A 21,153-nucleotide genomic window follows, 5' to 3' on the forward strand; every position below is an offset into this window, starting at 1 on the left:
AGTTATCAAAGTTTGACAATTTCCTTACTTGTAGGGCCATTTAAAATACTTTAAAATACAAATCTTTTTTTATTCTGAAAAAGGACGCTTTTGTTTAAGAAGTATTCGATGTATTGTGCTTTGTTTACTGTACTGTGAATGAAAATGTTGAGATTTTTCAAAAAGATTCAGTGGAATGGCTATATGAATTAAATATAATTTTGTTGTACTATTTAGGCACTGAATGTTTGGCAACATTTTTGTATTTCTATAGTGTAATCAAGTACAATATGAATGTGTTTATATGGCATCAGAGTATATGTATTTGGACTTGTGTTGCGGTGTTGAGAAGTGTGTATTTGGCTTTATTTGTGTTTTGTCTTAAAGGGATAGGCAGCAAACTACAGTGAACTGATTCGATCACTGAGCATGCTCATTATAGCCTCTTCAGACTCCACCTCCTCAGTGACATCAGCATGAGGGTTAATGAGGTGAACAGGATACTGCAAGCCATTTTGCTCTGCAAAATGTTCCCAGCGCATATCATCACTCTCATGTGTGATGTATCGCTCTTGCATTTTACACTCTAGATTACGCAGGTCCAGCCACATTTGGTAGTCCTGTCAAAGAAACATAAGAGCAAATCTTATAAACTGCAACAAGTTGCTCATTATAGCTTATTTTCACAATTCACACATTCATATTCTAATCATTCATACCATCTTAAATAATCTAAAAATCATTTAATTGTCTTTCTTTGGTTTAAACTTTATGTAATGTCAAAGGAAAGAGCTACCGTAATTTCCAGGCTATAAAGCGCACCCATATATAAGCCGCACCCACTGAATTTTACAATAATTTTTTTTTAACATAAATAAGCCGCACCTGTCTATAATGTCTACACTAATGAACTTTACACGGGCTTTAACAAAAGACAGGTTACACACAGTGTAACGGGTGAAATATGTTGGGCTTCCTTTAGGGGCATTTTGGGAATAGCCTGGCACTGCATTTTTTCCGCTATTACTGCGTGTGTTCAAGACGAGGATTATTATTTTCTGATGCTCATTTCTAAGTTTCTTTGACTAACCCGTAACGCTGTTGCCAAGAATAATAAAAAAAGCACGAGTTTTGGAAACCTGTCTGTTCTTATATGATTTCTGTTGCATCTGGAGTTAGTGAGCTCTCCCTTCACCCAGACTCAACACGTTACAACGGCTTGTATCTAAACAGTAGCCGACCAAGAAAGTCATTGTTCACTGTCTTCCTCCTTCCTATTCTCCTTTACTATTTCTCTCGGGATTTTATCTTTTGGCATCGTCGTGCGTTAAAAAAACCTTTTTTTCTCCCGATGCCGTGCAGCTCAGAACAGAGGTGAGGTGCGTTTTTTCGTTTCCGTTCGGAAATTTAATTAGTCTAATGTTATGGGGTTCAGTTTTTTAGCTTGAAGTTTGTGAAACCGGGAAAAATAAAATCTGGAAACATTTATAAATAAGCCGCTTCGTTGTTTAAGCCGCGGGGTTTTTACAAAACGTGGGAAAAAAAGCTTATAGTCCGAAAAATACGGTATATATATATATATATATATATATATATATATATATATATATATATATATATATATATATATATATATATATATATGATTATACAATGCATGCATATACACATTAAAAGCCACAGTAATTAATATAATTTTTAAAATTCAGGCCTCAAATTTTGCAGTAATGTTTGAAAGCTAGCACAAATGCACTGAGGGATAGGCACATTAGTTTTATTTTTTGTTACTTGTGTGAAATGTAATTCACTGATTTAGAGATCTGCTAAAACTAGGTGAGTGACGAATGCTTTTTAAATATGAAATCACATTTCTAATGTCTACATGAAAACTATAAGCTATAGGAGCAGCTTAAGGCAGTAAGTAACACTTATAAAATCAAATATCAACATTAGAAATAAGTAGCAAATATAAAATAAAAAAATTATCTAAATATCAGCACTTTTAATATAAAAATTATGATTGTAGGTAATCCTGAAATTTCACAACTAGCGATTCAAATGGGTAATCCTGAAATTTGAAAATGCTAAATTTATTTATGCTCCAGTAGAGCTGCTTTAGACATGTTATCTCAGACGAAATTTTAAAAAATATATATATTTATATTATTATATATTTATTAATTATATATTTATATTTATATATTTATTATTATATTTTTTTCCGGTCCCTATCTATGTCATAATTTGGTCTACCTTTACTGATGAGTTTTGATAGTTTTTACAGTCGTAAAATATTTTATGACTACATCTTAATTTGTTAGCATCACCTGAACTCTAAACATAATGTTGGACTGAAGTCAAACATCAGAACTTAGTTACATTTTTACCTCTGGCAGACTTAGATTATATAGAACATCCGTCATACAAGTCTGTCTGAATAAGTTGTTACTATAGAAACAGTACAGAGAAGTGTTTTATATATGTGTGAGTGTTTGTGTGTGTGTGTGTGTATCATTGGCGGGTTGTCAGGGCCAGCAAGGCCTTCTCTTCTGGGCTAGAATTCTTACATGCATTTTAATATATTTTTGTCCATGAATATGTATTAAATTATTCCTTCATTTCATAGCTTTTCTCTCAGTTGACAACTAGCTGAAAGAGTAGAAGAAATTGATTTGGGCACAGATATACTTATAAGAACATTTACAAGCTGGACTTTTAAGAAAAGTTGCACATTGTGAGGAAAGTTCAGCCAAAACAGTTCAAAACAGTTCTTAAGCTTTTTCATGAACCATTATTCCTTTGTGTTTTCTTTCCGGTAGAATTTGCACACATTTAGCCTTAATTTTAAATCCCCAGGAAAACCATAATGCACGTAAAAAAAAAGCACAAAAATAGACTAGAAAAAAATGGACTAGTAAACTAGAGATCATGTATGCAGGAGATGCAGCTGTGGCTGCAGTGAAAGGAGACTTGTTGAATTGTGTTAATTGGATTTCTTGCTTTTGTAATTGTATTCATTATCGCTGCATAAGATACCTGTTTGTGATGTAGCGCTCTGTTATACTGCGTTTCTGTATAATATTTATGGTTTCTATAGCCGGGGCATCATAATGATAGTATTAAGAGGTGGGTTAATTCAGGTAGGACTCCACTGAAAGCCTAGTTGTGAAATGCACGTCCCGCCACTGACTGGCTGGCAGGCTTATCTATTACATGACATGTTCAGTATGTAAGCTCAAACTACACATATTAAGAGCACACAACTGATTTTCTTGGTATGTGACATTATTAAAAAATAAAATTTGCAGATCCTTCTCAATTTATTTACACTATCATTAATTAATTGTAAATATTTAAACTTTGTTCTAAATTAAACTTAGATCCATAGACTGCATTATGAATATCTGAAAAGACCTAGACCGAAATACACATCAACTTAGTGATTATTAATTTAAATATCATTGTATGCATAATTTTGATGTTGAATATTAATTTTAACTATATATTAACTTCTCTGCAGACAAAATATAAGATAGGAAAGAAGACTGACCTGTAGCCAGGGATGACTGAGGGACTTGTCCACACTATAGCGCTTCCTCATTTTGACTTGCAGCAAGTTATTAATGAGGTCAATTGCTGGAACAACAAAGAAGTCAGTGGCCAGGCCACGGTGGGAAAGCCTCAGGATTAGGGGATTGTTTGGATAATGAGCAAAACCAACATTATTAACATTATTTCCGGGGTCACAGAGTTCTGAGAAAACCTGAACCTTCACCTCAAGGCCTTATCCTAAGGGACTAGTGGGCATTATATGAATAGGCCATGACAAAACCTGAACACACTTTACTGACCCCTGCTTCCTTTAACTTCTTCCTCCTTCTTTCCTTTTATTACTCGTTCCTCCCCCTTCCTGTGCTCATCATTCTACACTACTGCACTTATTTTAAAGGGTACTATGATATAGATTTTTTTATTTAATACATGCTATTGTAGAAAATACCATATTAATATCGACACATCATATAAAACACTAATAATTTAATTGGTACTTAATTTTGTCAAATATCAACTGTCAAATGTCAAACTTTTGCTGAATAACATACACAAATAAAGTCTTCTATAACTAGTGTTTAGTGGTTTAGCGAAATTCTATCATGTTGATAAATTGTTTATTTATGTAGACTTTATTTATTAATTATTTTATCCTAATGCCATGAAGTGAAACAGATATCATTCACACATATCCATACCCTCAAACACATAGCATACTGTCACTTTTTTGTAACAGTGTTATGTTTTAATTTCTGTGATGATTGTGACCAACATGTTCAATATTCAAACTTAGTCATCTAACTAAGCTAACTAAGCTAAATCTAACAACTACAAAATGAGCTACTGAAGTATGTACTGTACTGTATTTGTCAGCATAATTTAAACTGATGCTGATATAACAAAATATGATGGGGTTATATGGAACAATATCCTATAACCATCATTATAATCTGATTTCAGAATTACCACAGAAACAAAGAATGACTAGCATACAGTCATGATAAAAAGAAAGTACACCCTCTTTGAATTCTATGGTTTTACACATCAGCACATAATAACCATCTTGTCCGTAGCAGGTTTTAGAATTAGCTACCCACAAACGCTAATGAACGGCACAAGACATATTGAAAATACGAAGAAATAGAGAAACCATGTGTGAATTACTTAATAGACCTTATGATTTGATAGTTTGTAGCAATAGCTTGTACCTTTAGCAGCAATAACTACATATTATTCTGTATGACTTTACCAGACTCTCACATTGTGGAATAATTCTAGCTCACTCTTCTTTACATTGTTGTTTCAGTGGATTCAGTTTTGTGGGCATTTGTTAGTGCACAGCATTAGTTGCACAGCAGTTTTGTTCTTGATTTGTGCATGTGGTTAGAATCAATGCTGGGGATGGTTTCTCATCAATGCCCAGAGATCCAAGAAATTACGGAGTAAGAACAGGAGCTTTAAGGATTTGGATTTGGAATGTAGCTAATGTCAACAGTCTGCTACACTGACACAAGACTACATATGATCATCATAACTGCACACCTCAACATTGTTTATCTGTACTAAATGGACATTCAGTGCCACCCAGATGAGGATGGGTTCCCTCTTGAGCCTGGTTCCTCTCAAGGTTTCTTCTTTATGCCATATCAGGGAGTTTTTCCTTGCCACAGTCGCCACCGGGTCGCTCATTAGGGACAAACTTACACTTATAAAGAACAATATTATACATTCTTTATTACTACATTATCTGTGTTAAGCTGCTTGAGACAATGTTCATTGTTAAAATATATACATTATACAAATCAAAATTCTTCTTCTTCTTCTTTCGGCTGCTCCCATTAGGGGTCGCCACAGCAGATCATCCGTCTCCATACCACCCTGTCCTCTACATCTGCCTCTTTCACACCAACTACCTGCATGTCTTCCCTCACCACATCCATGAACCTCCTCCTTGACCTTCCTCTTTTCCTCCTACCTGGTGGCTCCATCCTCAGCATTCTTCTACCAATATAATTCATGTCCCTCCTCTGCACATGTCCAAACCATCTCAATCTCGCCTCCCTCACCTTGTCACCAAAACATCCTACATGCGCTGTCCCTCTAATAAACTCATTTCTAATCTTGTCCATCACCACTGCAAACAGGAAAGGGCTCAGTGCTGATCCTTGATGCAGTCCAACCTTCACCCTGAACCAGTCTGTCGTACCTACTGCACACTTCACTGCCGTCACACTGTCCTCATACATGTCCTGCACCACCCTCACATACTTCTCTGACACACCTGACTTCCTCATACAATACCACAACTACTCTCTTGGCACTCTGTCTGATGCTTTCTCTAAATCCACAAATACACAATGCAATTCCTTCTGTCCTTCTCTATACTTCTCCATCAACATCCTCAAAGCAAATAAGGCATCTGTGGTGCTCTTCCTCGGCATGAAACTATTCTGTTGCTCACAGATGGTCACCTCTTCTTTTAGCCTGGCTTCCACTACTCTTTCCCATAACTTTATGGTGTGACTGATCAACTTAATTCCCCTGTAGTTACTGCAGGTCTGCACATCTCCCTTATGCTTAAAGATCGGTACCAGCACACTTCTTCTCCATTCCTCAGGCATCTTCTCACCTTCCAAAATCCTGTTAAACAACCTGGTCAAAAACTCCACTGCCATCTCTCCTAAACATCTCCACGCTTCTACCGGTATGTCATCTGGTCCAACCGACTTTCCACTGTTACTCCTCTTAATCGCTGCTCTCACTTCCTCCTTACTAGTCCTATCTACATCCTGCTTCACCAACTCCACATCGTCCAACCTTCTCTCTCTCTGATTTTCCTCATTTATCAGCTGCTCAAAATACTCCCTCCACCTTCTCAACACACTCTCCTCACTAGTCAACACATTTCCCTCTCCATCCTTTACTGCTCTAACTTGCAGTACATCCTTCCCAGCTCGGTCCCTCTGCCTGGCCAATCGGTATAAATCTTTTTCTCCTTCCTTAGTGTCCAAACTCTCAAACAGCTCCTCATATGCCTTTTTCTTGGCTTTCGTCACATCCCTCTTTATCTGCTGCCGCATCTCCTTGTACTCCTGCTTACTTTTTTCATCACTCTGTCTATCCCACTTCTGTTTTGCCAACCTCGTTCTCCTTATGCTCTCCCGCACTTCCTCATTCCACCACCACGTCTCCTTGTCTTGCTTTCTATTTCCAGATGTCACACCAAGTACTTTTCTAGCTGCCTCCCTCATCACTCCTGCAGTAGTTGCCCAATCATCCAACACCTCTTCAACACCACTGAGCCTCTGTCTGACCTCTTCCCTGAACCTCACACTACACTCTTCCTCCTTAGGTTTCCACCATCTTATTCTTCTTTCAGTCCTCACTCTCCTCCTCTTCTTCTTCGCCTCGTACTGTGCAGCCATGATGTGTATAAATTATGATGTTAGATTATCTATGTAACACTTTAATAATGAAGTGGTAAGTGGTAGTGTGAATAGGCCTTGAGATTTGAATAACATTAATGCTTTTTTTTATTATTATTAGAGCTTCATGCAATTATTTTTACAAAAGTCAGACTTGTTGCTGGAATTCCCTTCTGGATTGTGGTGCTTGAGATGCTTATTTAAAATATTCTCACTAGAATACTCACTTTTTCCTTACATTCTCGCTATCTTGGCATCTACACACAAGGCTATGACAGATTTCATGATCATTTAAAGAACCAATAATGGTGATCCAGGAAAGACCTGGCTATATCTAAAATATCTTATTTGAGAAAACTCATCTAGCCACTTGAAGCAGGCCATAAGGCTACTGTTCATACTGTAGTTACTGAAGATTCAAAAAACAAAAATGTGATATGAAACAATATTGTACCACAGATAAGGTGATGTTAGAGAAAGTGCTCGAACAAAGTTTTATAGCTATTCCTCAAGACTGGATAATTACCTGACAGAAGAGAATTATTAAGTTACGCAGCTGACTTAGTTAGGCCATACCTTTTATCTTTTTATAAATTATTCACAGTTTATTTGTTTTATCTGTTGGCCAGGGCTACACATGCATATATTGGAAAATTTCCAAATTTGGAATTTGGAAGCAGGCAGAAGCCTGTACACTTCTAGATTTAGGAAGTGACATTCATTGGCATACATTTTTTTATATACTTATATTCATATTAAATATGCATTTATTCTGGTTTCTAGGTGTGTACAAATGTAAATATGTTGATGCACACTTTACCATTTTTGTTATTGTTTAGCAGAAAAGTTGTCAAATACAGTAGAAAGTATCCACTTTTTGTGGGCAGCATTGTATAAAAGCTGATGTACGCACAGTTTAATTTTGCTGTAGTTGCCTGCCCATTGCATTTAAAATGAGAAAAAAAAAATTCAGACAAACTGGATCCAGGCCTGACTGTTAACATACCTTCAGAAGTCACCTTCTTCCATGGGTTTGGTGGGTACATGAAAGCAGCATTTTGTATCTGGTCATGAATATCCTCATCCTCATTGAATGGGAATGTTCCACTGAGGCTGACGTAGATGATAACGCCAACACTCCACATGTCAAGTGAGCGGTTGTAGCCCTTGTTCCTCAGCACCTCAGGTGCCAGGTAGGCTGGCGTGCCTACCACTGACCGCCTGAAAGACTTCTCGCCAATGATCCGAGCAAACCCAAAATCACACAGTTTTACCTGGGAAAGAATGATAAGTGTTCACAGAGTGCTAGAAGCGTGATGCTGGAAGCAGACAACCCCTTTAACTTGACTGTGGTGCAACAAATAGCATCCATTATTTCTCCTCAACCCACCACAGACACTATAATGAGCAGTTGCCAGAGACTGTGCTAAACTCAAATAAAATTATCATGCAGTTAAAAGCAGTTACGGTACTACTCTCCTGCTGATTCTCCCCTTCACATTTCACACTCATAGAGGAAGGAATGCTGTTTGAAGGTCATCATAGGACCACTGCCACTGAGCTAAAATCATGAAAATTGCAAATGACAACTGATTTAGCTATTCTGTGTTTTTTGTTTTTTGTGCTTCTTCTTAAAAAATATTTGTTGTAGATAAAGCAAAAGCAGTTTGGTTTTGTATTCCTCTGAGATGTTTGCTGGTGCCCAAACACAGTGAGTCATTCGTTCTGCTCGAGTGCTCCCAGAGCAAGCTGCACACGCTAGACGGGTAAAACAATGAGGAGATAATTTAGCAGTCTTTCAAGGCAGATATGTTGGCACACGCTCTGTGTGCCAAACACAAAATAAACTGTAATTATCATTGCTTATTGTTATTCTTTTGCTTTTGTAAAAGCAGATTAATTCATGTGTATTTTACAGTTTTCTCTTTTTATTTTTGAATGGTTTTCTGTCAGCACACTACTCACTTGTGGAAAAGAGTCAGCAGATGCTAGTAAGACATTCTCAGGTTTAAGGTCACAGTGTACGATGTTCTTGAAGTGAAGATGGCGTAGCGCTACAAGTATCTGTCCAAAAAAATGTTGACTTTAGTGGAAAGCCTTTTATATACTCAATGTTATAAGACTTACTTTACAACACAATGACAGGGCTGTTTGCTTGTGGATATGGTGTCTAATGCTGCATTATCTTCTTGTGTGGCTATGAGACCCACCTGTGTTACTAGAAACTTAGTGATGCGTTCTGGCAGCCTCCCTTTCTCACTAGACAGTATCATCTCAAGCATGTCACCATGGAGCTTCTCCATGACGACAAACACACGCTCTGGTGTCTCAAACATGCACTCCAGGTTCACCACTCCAGGGTGGTGAAGGTTCTACAAATAACAAAAATGTTCAGATATACAATAGAATATAAAATACTATCATATATAGTAGTTAAGCACAATCAAACATTTAAGTATTGTTTATTTTTTAATGTTTTGTGTGAGGTCTTTCTGCACTACAGCTGTGAGGCAGCAATCTTACCTGCTTTTCTGCCACCATCATGCAATACTTAAACTTATCTGCCATAACATTAAAACCACCTGCCTAAATGTAGAAAAAAAGGTTTGACCCCTCAAGGCATGGACTACATGAAACATTTAAAGGTGCTAAGGTATTTGAAGTGTGCCGCTACACAGCCTGATATGCCACAAACATCCTTCCTTGAAAACCTTTTTGTATGTACTAACCACTGCATACCAGAGACACCTATAATATATGCTGTTTTGGAGATGGTATTACTCCTATCCATTACACTTTGCCCATGCCAACCTTGTTCAAATACTTACGCTTGGCCATTTTCTTCATGCTTCCAACACAACTACATTACAACTACAATACAACTACTGTTTAATACCTGCCTATTGCATCCCACCCTTAGACAGGTGCCACTGTACCCAGATAATTAATATTGTTCTCTTCACCTCTTGCTGGTTTAATGTTATGGCTGATGGTGTACCTTTACAGTTTACTCATTTGTTAGAAATTTTTATCCAATGTGGCCTGCAATCCTTGTTTAAAGGCCTGTTTATTGAGCAACCATTGCCAAATTAATTTCATATACTGATATTATTCACAGGAGAATATGAATAATCATATGCTCAATTTATTAAAATGCTTATATATACAGATGTGTGTTTAACTACCTGCAGGATGGCAACCTCATTGCGCAGCTGACTCTCTTGTTTAGTGGGAAAGCGCAGTTTGTCTATAATTTTGATTGCCATATCTCTCCCCGTTTTTCTGTGCTTTCCTGCAGTATACAAATTATAAGAACAAAACTATTTGGTACAAATGTGGTTTTAAGCATTATTGTTAAATAAGTAATTGTATCAACATAAACGTCAGAGATACATCTTAAGGACATTGCTTTCATTTACAATGCACTGAAAACATTATGCATTGTTGTATTATCTTAGTATCAACAAACAGAATGCAACAGAGTAAATACAGTTTAATTACCACCATAAACAATGCCAAATTGCCCAGATCCAAGAACTTCATCAGGGAATATTTGATAAATTGTGCTAATGTCCTACAAGAGAAGAAAGCAAACATATAAACATGACTGTCCAATAAATTACATCCACACTTTCCATTCTGAACAAATGGTTTATTCCCTTGCTATGTCTAAACTGGTTTGTAAACTTTTTTCAGTTACAGTTTTAAAGTAAAAGTAAATTTGACTAAATTAGACTGAAACTCTGCTAGAAAAGCATGGGTAACCATGGCAATCCCACGGCCACATGGATGAGCAAAATAAATTTCAGCAGAGGTAGTGAGTGTTTATATTGCACTTAAACTCAAGGCTACAGCTATTGGCAAGCCAACAGTTTACTCCAGCACATAGAAATACAGTTCACAATGAGAGAGATTTTTAAAACATGACACTCATTTCAACCTTTTCATATTTTGCAGCATAAAATGTATCTGTGTTGGAGGACTGATAACTCAGGTTATTCCTTTATGCATAAATGATGCATATAGCTATATGACGCATACTGTCCTTTGCTGTTCTGTAATTTATAACCTTATTCATTAGAACAATCCTGAAGTTTATATTATTATACTGTTTATGTTCATGATGAGTATGGAATACAAAACTAATAAAAAAATAATTAATACCACATTCTCCTGAATCTGACAGTTGGACACAGAAATGCTGATGGAGACGTCTTCTGTTGGTAATGAAAACAAATGCAATTATTATCCATAAGATCTACATCCATGCATGAGTTATTTTTAAAATAACACTTTAATACATGTTTACAGTAAATGCTGCCTTATTCCTCTACCTTTATTTCTTTAAATTGGCACTGAAAATAATTTTTCATTTTTAAATAGAAGTGTAAAATCAATCTATCAATTTATTATGTTTTTGCAAATGAATCTCAATTGTTTTCCCTATTGAATTTCATATTCAACAAATATTGCCCTATCCCTTTTTATAGTCAAATAAGAAAATGAAAAAGGAAGTGTTAGTTTTTAAACTAAGACATTTATGGAATGTGATATGTCTCATCAGAATCATTGTTTTTATAACTAGCATTTAAACAACATTAATAAAGAAGAAAATACTTATCCAGGTCAAACTAAAGTGATCTTTGTAAGTTTGCCAACATCATTTATAAGCTGTTCGACATTGTCCACCATGTTTTGTTCACCAACTTTCAAAACCAGGCCAAACATTTCTTGCTCCCTTTGTTCAGTGAAAATTACATTAATGTGGCATTCCACTGAACCATTATTTAATTATTTAGTTAAGGCCACTACAAACACATAATACGTCATACTTGATCTTAAGTTTAGACCCAATTTTTCATGCACATAGAATAAACTCAAGAGGAGTACAATAGGCCCTTGTAAATATATAATTGTGGAGCTAATTGTGTGTTATTAACAGCATAGTGCAATACATTATCTGAAATGTATTATATACAATTACCATTCCCACAGCAGTATTCTTAAAATTTAAATGAGTTGAAATGAAATAAAAAAGGTTTTTTAATATAATAAGTCCAAATGCATTTAAGAGTAATGATCATACTGTGGTAGTTGTGTCGGCTGCTGTGAGCTGTGCCCTTCGAAATAACAGGCATGAGGGCATGCTGGATGGCCGTTTGCCACATGTGAGCCACATCCTGACCGGTTCCACTGATCAGTACACTGCCATGGAACAAAGAATAGTCTTCCTGAGACAGGTTTTCTCCTACATAATACACTAGAGTGGCGGTGGCAATCTCAAAGCAGTGAGGGTTGGCACCTTCGGGAAGCAAGCTGAAGTTCTGAGCAGGCTCCAATGACAGAACCTCAGATAAGGGGATTTCCTGTAGAACAAAATGAAAAATTGAACCAGAGACTGGAGAAGAGACATTGTGAAATATTATAATATGAAATATCACATTGGATATACAGAAAAGCATCTACACTGAATTAATCGCACATTAATCTTTGTCATTAATAAAGTGACTTATTTTGTAATAAATGTCTGATATGACCTAATAATGAAACTTTCTTGACACAGTGATCTAGTGCATTAGCCATTCCAGCTCTCATTCCTCCTCCTCAATGCTCAAACAAATTGCCTTCCAAGTGTCAACTTCCGTGTTCATATTACCTTCAAGTGCATGAAGATCATCTAATTACTTTTTATTTGTATTCAGAAATAAGATATTTATGGATTATGATGTGTCTCCACATGATCCTGGTTTATTAACTAGCTTCAAAACACCACTGGTAGATGATAAAAGCGATAATCTTAGCAAACTTGCTTTTTCCTTTGCTATCATCGTTTGTAAGCTGCAATGGGCAACCATGTCACTGAAATGTCAATTTCCAGCATCTGTACTTAACCAAGCCAAACATTTATAGCTGCCTGTACATAGTACATTCTGTATTGTCTATGTTAGCCTTGTTAGTTGCACAAAGATGAAACTGTTGACCTTTGTAATGTACAAAATTGTAAAAGGTTTTTATACTTATATTTATCAAATCAAAGTTTTTACATGTCACAGTTTAGTCTGTATTATTTTGTACAAACTATATAATAAAAAGCTAGTTTATATTATAGGCATACATCCTAAAAAAAAACATTTTCAACATCAATACAGCACTTCATATAGGAAAAACTAAATTACAGCACCAACCAACAATTCAGCACCAGACTCACTAAGCATAAGAAAATATTGTACTCACCTTATAGTATTTGCTCCCTGTATCATTCTGGAACAGTGTAATGCACTTGCTATCCAATCTCCAATAATGCCTCTTACGCTGGTGTAAATATAAACAGTGAAATGGCAAGGGTTTTACTACTGTAGAGTCAAATCATTTTTATCACCACATTTTCAAGCATAGTCTAGACATAACAAAAAAGCTGTTCTGAACTATAAATACAAATATTTATTTAATGTATTAATCATATACAATAGTAGTAACAACCTCTTCTATTTGTGAATATCTAAGAGCTTATTACTTAAGGGCACTAAGGACCAGATTTCTCACCAATGTGTCCTTGCTGGTGAAGTGCACAAGCCATCCCTCCTTCAGAACATTGCTGTTTTTCCTCTTGATGTGCTTTACTGATTGGACCACTCGCATTAGAGGGATGTTGTTGCTGGTGCACGGACTTTAAAACACATTGACAAAAAGAATGTCTGTGCTTTGTGATCTTACTTAGTGAACTCAGCTTGACCTAATGTTCCTGCCACTAATCCCAACAGTTTACATTAGATTTATTCATGTGGTGTTAAGAAAAGGCAATGAAGAAACTATAATGTTTAATGTATTGTTAGAGTATGTTTATGCTATGGATGAGATTACCTGATAATTCTATTAGGCTCATCATGATCTGGATCATGGAAATCTCCAAGTTCACAGTGACCTACATCCAAAAGAACTGAAGAATCTGCAACCAGGGATTCATCTATGTCATCTATGATAGGACTGTTTCTGTCACTATCATGGTCATCACAGCCTTCTGCCATTAACATATCCAACTCAGCTCCAGGACTCAACAGGTCTAGAATCAGAAAAAGACAGAAGAGAAGAGAAGAGAAGAGAAGAGAAGAGAAGAGAAGAGAAGAGAAGAGAAGAGAAGAGAAGAGAAGAGAAGAGAAGAGAAGAGAAGAGAAGAGATAATAAAATAATAAAAAATAATGTTATTAACACATGACACATTTTATAGACTTGTTTCACAAATGTTAAATAAAATGTTTAAATTGCATCGTTACAGAAATCCTAACAACTTAATTTTAGGTAATTTACCTGCTACAAAAAAAATGATCTGACATTTTATATCTGTTGAATATCAAAGTCAAATGCTGTAAAAAGATCACAAATTAGATTTTTGTATCTTGTTACCTATTTATATTACAATTGTAAAATACAGAAACAAAAGATTTATGTGTATATAGGAATTACATTATGTTTGTAAAATAAGCTGACATCCTTTATTGTATTTTCTTATATTATTTTAATAATTTTCAACTGAATTTGTTTGCATTTAGTTGTGTATTGTTTTGTGACTATTAGAGACCTAATGTGTCTGTGCATTGTGTAAAAATATTTCTTTTTACCAAATTTTCTGTTTTAAAAAGACCTTATTGTAAATAGAGCAAGGCAGCATTTTAACTCTAGCGTAAGATAAATATTTTTGTATTTGGTGTAAAAAAACAACAATGTTGATTGTGACATTAAGGAACATGTAGAGACTAAGCTTATACTTGCCTCCATTCCTTGACACCTCTCCAAGACAGTTGTTAGGCACTTTAGGTGCACATCGTTTATGGCAGTTGAATTTGCAATCTGTAACAGTGTAAGGGGGGAAAGGAGATGAGAAAATCATGGCAACGTGAGAGAGAGAAAGAGAGAGAGAGAGATAGAGAGAGAGAGACCTGGCACTCTAAGATGAGCGTGTGTTGTGCTATTGGTTGACAGGCTGAGACCTTGCACATTGCCAAAGCACATTAAAGCTGTTTCTATCAGCAAGCTGACAGCACTCTTTACTGCCTGACACCCACTATGCCTTTATCAAAGCAGCATAGTTACTTATGTGGTCACCAAATCTTTTTTATATATAATTAAAGAATAATAAAATTAATAATTATTAATAGATAATTAAATAATTCTAATAGAATTATCTCAATATATCATTTTATAATATATTATTTGGATAAACTTACTGAATGAATTTGTGCATGCATACATTACATATGCATAAAGTACTACTTCAATATAAGAATAGTATGTAAATATTGTAGTCATTTTGGTTCATTACACTCATTTACAATTCTTTAAATTTAAGCACCTAAATATTTACAATATTCGAAAAAATAGAGTGCAGCATGTATACACTCCCTAGCGTTTGGCTTGTAAACCCAACTGGCAAATGCAGCTCACCGGCAATGAATCATATTGAGACCTTTGAGGATGCAGACAAAGTGAGCAAACAACAGTTTGATTCCCCCAGCATGGCTCAGGTTTACACAAGTCAAGTGTGAGCGCATACCTTTGCACTGCAGGCCCTGGCGGAACAGGCCCTTGAGCAGCTTCTTACAATGCTGGCAGACAGTGGGGCGCGTGTAGGAGTGGATGACAAACGTGTGAGGCACCTTGACTTTGGACAGCAAGATCTTGTCCAGCTCTATCGGGCGCCCAATATATGACTGTGAGTTGGAGCGCCCTCTTCCACTGAATATGTCCTTCTGCTGCAGAGACGCAGAATAGAGCAGTACAGAAAATCATTTTGCAGAAAGTAGCATGTACTGCTAGTTCTCATGTTAGCTGTACTCACTTTCAGTGGAAGAGATCAGCAAGCATACTGCCAGGTTAATTCATTTTGGATCGAAGTGTTAATCGCACATGCATTTTTTTATTTTTTTTTGCATGAACACTGCAAAGTTGCCTGTGTGAAATTACACCCAGAGCGTACACTGAAGACCAGTTTAGCACTCTAGGTGTTCATTTAACACTGGTGAGTTAGCTGTGCACAAGCTGTACTTTCGACATAAAAATGCTCCTTTTTCAAATGTTTCCTCACACACACAAACACACACACACACACACACACACACACACACACACACACACACATTTTAGACAGCTGTCACCTCAAGTTGTATGCACGAGACTGCATTCTTGAAGAAGCAAACAAGAATATTAGTCAAGAAAAACAGGTTGAGAAGGACGGGCGGTAAATTTGCATTAAACTCAGAACAACAAGTTTCCAGCACCAAGCTGTTTTTAATGTGCCACTGATTGGCAGTGGTGCAGATGTCTTACCACCTGTTGAGAATAGGCCTGACATCACGCAGGTGTGCCAAATCAACTGCACACTACACTCTAAAGAAAGCAAGAGATCAATATCTTTCTTATCTTTGTGTTGTACATTTGGATGGTGGATTTAAGTAACCTAATGTCACTAAGATGATCTTACAATAAGTATTAATCTTAAATAACTTAAAGCTGTTAAAACTTAAATTTTAAACAATTTAAACTCTTAATACTAACACATGCAACATACAGGTGATAAATATATATTTTTTTTAAAACAACTAATACTGAATGTTAACAGTTAATATTTTTACTATTCTTTACTGATGCTATAGGATCAAATGCTTTAAAAAAAAAAAATATGCAACAACCATATATACATCTAATTGATTTAGTTGTGGAGGAGGGGGCTGTTTATTATGATTTTCCTCAGCTTTTTTGGCTGCTAACAGCATCTCTGCTGATTTGTCTGACAGCTCTAGTTTATTCTGGTGCACAGCATACATGCTTTCACATACACAAAACTGTCATGGCTAAAAAAGTGAATGACCTAAGTAAGATCAACAAAACATAAGCAAACAGCCATCTACACATCCAAACTTAAGCCAGCTGATCTCAATGTTTACTCAGATCTCCAGACTAGCAAACTAGTAAAATAAATCTTTATTTAAACTTCGTAAATTGTTAGACTCGTTATTTAAATTTACATTTTTGCCTATTTTGCCTATTTACTGGTGCAGAATTATCTATCAACCAAACACAATATGGCTAGGCTGAAATTATTTATAGTAACTGAGTTTGTGAGGTTTGTTCTAAACCCATTATTTAACTGACCAGTGAAACAGATTTAGAATTTAAATAACTTTATAATAAATAGTGTGTATATATATATATATATATATATATATATATATATATATATATATATATATATATATATATATATATATATATATATATATATATAATATAATAGCACTGAAGTAAATGACAAGATATGATAATGATTTTTCTTTTTAATGAAAAAAAAAACTTGAAGTACTCGCATAAATAGTTTTTATATTATTGCATTTAATACTGAAATAATTGTTACATTTATAATGAGGATAATATTGCACTTTATTTCAAATAAACAAGTAAATATCATAGTATCATTTTTGTTATATTTATTTTCTTTTGCATTTCTGGTCTGAGGATTACTGAAATACTACAATGAACAGAAATGCACATGTACATACAATTTTCATGTACAATGCACAATGACAGACATTAAGTATTCCCCTTCAGGAATACTTCCAGGTTGTACAACAACAAAACATTTAAAACTACAAAAAATATAATTTTTGCCTCATTGCTGTGAAATCTCTAATCCAACAGAGACGATCTAGCTAATCAAGTAGACTGTGCAGATGTGTTGGATCAGGGATAGAATTAAATTCTAAATATAGGAAAGTATATCTCAAGAAACAGGCTAAGTGATCAGTGCTCTAATATGTGATCTGTGAGGTAAATTGGGCACAGTCAGCAGATGTTGCTTTTTTGCAGTCAACAGTTGATTAACAGTTTCCTTTAAACAAACTCAAGTGTGTATCACAGCATTTCTAGTGTCAGGATAAAATGTCTCAACCTTTGGGAATGGGGGATTTGAAGCCTGCCATATGATGGTTGCAATCAAATGAAAGAACACCTTTAAGAAAAAAATAAAGCACAGCAGAGTATGCTGTTATAGGATATCTGTCTGTAAAGCATAGCAATGATTAATTTCCAATAACAGCCAATAGTAAAGTGCTGTATTAAGTGTTCAAACTATAAGGTTTTTAAATTAACCTTGCAATATTTTGCAATAATTGTGAAGCAATTCAATATCTGTTACTGCTTAAGCAACAAGTAAAACTAATATTTTTATTTAAAAAATCCCCAATCAATGTATTCTTTTCTTCTTTCTCTTGAAGTAAATAAGATTTTTTTTTTTAAACTGCAAAGCCTTCAGTCCAGAAGACTTCCCCATGTCAAGAAGTCACTGGAGTCTGATTCCAAAAAATCAGAGTTGATATAAAAATTTCACTCCTAAACTTTTAACCCCTTCTCAGATTTAAGAATTCAACAGAGCTGTACTAAAATATATATTTTTTAAATGATCATCTTATATAACTTCATATATTGTTTCATTTGATTAAACAGTTATCAGTGATGGTTGAGACAGTTATTTCATAACTACTTTAGATCCTCTGAAGGCATTATATTCTATTACATCACATAATGGGAAAGGAAGCCGATATTCACCTTTATATAAAGAAAACATGAGACAAAATTTGTATGTATAAAAGAATAACTCTTGAAAGTATGGGGCTGTTTTTAGATGATATGAGTGAAAGATTCGTTTCAGAACTTACCTCAATGCTGGGACTGAGAGGAGACTGGAAAAAAAATACACACAAAATTGTTATTATTGTTATTATTAAACACCAAAAAATTGTAAGCTATTTAAACCTCATATTAAGTTTAAACAAATGGACTTTGGATCAATGAAAGAAAATTGTACAATTCTTTCAAAAGATTTATATTCACACTTTCCAAGACACCACACAAACTTTCCATTATTAATTTGTTTTTATATCAATCCTATCAATAGTGTTTATTAACTTTAATGTTAAACTATATTTATAACATCTGGTCAAATCTATACAAACTTGCACAGCCATTCTCCTTTGCACAAGGTAGGTCAATAGTCTCACATTCTCTTCTTACACTTTCACATGAACTTTATAAAAAGAATGAAGAAAAAGATCAGGCTGATGTGAGCTATATAAACTTTTTTCAATTTCTAGTCAAGGCAAGAATGCTAAAACTGCCCAACTTTTACTCAAATATAACTTAAAATAACATTTCTTTAATTTAGTGGAGTTTTTAAAATAACTTCAATAAAGTATAATTTTCTGTAATTTTCTTCACCCAAGTATTGAATATTCTAAATCATTTAATATAAATAAAGAAAAGCCTTGATTTTTTAATTGCAGCAAACTAAAAGCCTAATAGAAATTCCATTTTAATATTAAACAAGTTTTTGCACTTTAATATTATAATACTAATACAAACCAATATGAAAAAGGCATTGTAAATACTAGAGAAAAACATCATTGTACAATTTATTTTGCTTATTCATCTTATTTTTTTTTACCTCTTGAACTAATCAAAGATCAAATCACTTGTGATACTAAACATGACAACAATAAACAGTGTTAATATAGACTAAAGTGTGCAACGTACTAGTAAAGCTTCATCAGAGGGGCTGGGGGAAGGTTCAGCAGAAATTGAACGAGTGGTGGTCAGGCCGGTCAGGGACACATTTGACAGCCGGCGTTTTCGAATACCACTGCAATTGTTTGGAATCTTGAAAGCACAGCGCTTGTGGTAATTCAGCCCACAACCTTTTATCGAAAATACAATTATAATAAAGAGAACACATAAATGGGCTGACTATATATTTCCTTGTTAAACATTACAAAAAAGTTGTGCATGTAATTTGTTAAAACAGGTTTAATTCTGTATTGATAATTTTTGTATTTATTACTAATGTTGTTATATAAAGAAATAAGACCCAACTAATGTTATTTCAAATTACAAATTAGTCAGGATGTTTTTATTAGGCTTTAGCTCTAATAGCAGTCCTTGATTAAGTTATATTTGTTTTTGTAGAAACTGTTATGTGCGCATCTTATACAATTTTACAAGATTTGTTACAAGATAACATAAAAAAGAAAAAGAAAATTGCATAACTCTTTAAATGAAAAAAACATTAGATTTGTATAAACATTTATAAAGATATATGTAGAATATACAAAATGGTTGTCTAAAGTCCAGGGGTGTCCTATAGGCCAACAAAATGCAATTGTTTCTTTCACCTGACGGTGGCAGCAGTCTGTGTTAACACAATTAGCTAAGGCCAGGAGACAAGAATAATTTTTTTCTCTGACTACACCTGCAGACAAATCAACTGAATATTTAGTGATGGCAACAGACAAACTATACAAACTTAAGAGTGAGAAGAAAACAATATATAAACAATATACATTTTATAGCAAATGCATGTGTGAGACTTCTGCAACAACTGCAGGGATTTAAGGAATTAAATATAATTAAATATAGACAATGAAAAAATTTTCAGAACATATAAGCACAGGAAATCTAAACTAATAACCATATCCTGGCAAAAGTTTAACAAAACAGTTAATCATTAACCAACCTAATCAACCAAACAAAAGATTAGCAAATAATCATTAAAGACTATTTAATTTGACAATTTAAGATTATTTTAGTTTGTCTAATTACTTTTGGTCTCTTAAATAAATCGAACACATATAATCTGCCCTTTATCTAAAAAAAATGTCTATATGCCTTGTGGAGATATGATTACCTTCACACTTCAGTCCCTGCCTGACCAGACCCCATAACATCTCTCCACAGTGGTCACAGAAGGCAGGAGCCCGGTACGAGTGGACGAACAAAGTGTGAGGTCTGATCTGGAAGTCCTCTACTGTAGCTGAAGCTATAATTTGTTTAAAAAAGATCTTTGTTACATATTATATGAAGATTAAACAATATTTAGACAAAAAAGATTAGATCCACATTAATTGTGCATTTATTTGTAGATTTGTTTATCAAATGTATATAATGTTACAAAAAGTTTGATAAATATTAATCATTTTAAATTCACAAAAAAAAAACCTTACTGTCACTGTAATAAACTGCAAAGACTTCTTTCTCTCACTACTTGCCTATCACATCATTTGGACTTTGAACTTCATGGGGGAATTTAGCTCTCAAAATCCCTGCCATTATGAATCAACATGTCATAAGTTTTTAAAAGAAAAAAGGCAAACAAATG

General features: G+C 34.6%; 1 protein-coding gene across 2 annotated transcripts in view; it reads right to left on the minus strand.

Annotated features, from left to right (window-relative positions):
* Positions 1-21,153, minus strand: part of prkd1 (protein kinase D1) — a 44,075-nt gene that overhangs the window by 312 nt on the left and 22,610 nt on the right. Inside the window, exons 3-19 of one of the 2 annotated variants that reach the window (XM_083550672.1) lie at positions 20,683-20,814; positions 19,536-19,696; positions 18,662-18,685; positions 15,505-15,700; positions 14,724-14,801; positions 13,818-14,016; positions 13,500-13,623; positions 13,191-13,268; positions 12,043-12,322; positions 11,121-11,173; positions 10,458-10,530; positions 10,142-10,248; positions 9,167-9,328; positions 8,922-9,020; positions 7,963-8,230; positions 3,530-3,615; positions 1-599 (exon numbers count right to left, since the gene is read on the minus strand). The exon at positions 1-599 is cut by the window's left edge and continues 312 nt beyond it. In XM_083550672.1, the coding sequence (XP_083406798.1) occupies positions 381-599; positions 3,530-3,615; positions 7,963-8,230; positions 8,922-9,020; positions 9,167-9,328; positions 10,142-10,248; positions 10,458-10,530; positions 11,121-11,173; positions 12,043-12,322; positions 13,191-13,268; positions 13,500-13,623; positions 13,818-14,016; positions 14,724-14,801; positions 15,505-15,700; positions 18,662-18,685; positions 19,536-19,696; positions 20,683-20,814 (2,339 nt within the window). In that variant the 3' untranslated portion in view covers positions 1-380. Of the gene's footprint in view, positions 600-3,529; positions 3,616-7,962; positions 8,231-8,921; positions 9,021-9,166; positions 9,329-10,141; positions 10,249-10,457; positions 10,531-11,120; positions 11,174-12,042; positions 12,323-13,190; positions 13,269-13,499; positions 13,624-13,817; positions 14,017-14,723; positions 14,802-15,504; positions 15,704-18,661; positions 18,686-19,535; positions 19,697-20,682; positions 20,815-21,153 lie in introns of both variants that reach the window. The other variant, XM_083550671.1, reaches the window with a different exon arrangement.

Source organism: Silurus aristotelis, assembly GCF_946808225.1.
Source record: "Silurus aristotelis genome assembly, chromosome: 9".
In the NCBI taxonomy this organism is placed as follows: Eukaryota; Metazoa; Chordata; class Actinopteri; order Siluriformes; family Siluridae; genus Silurus; species Silurus aristotelis.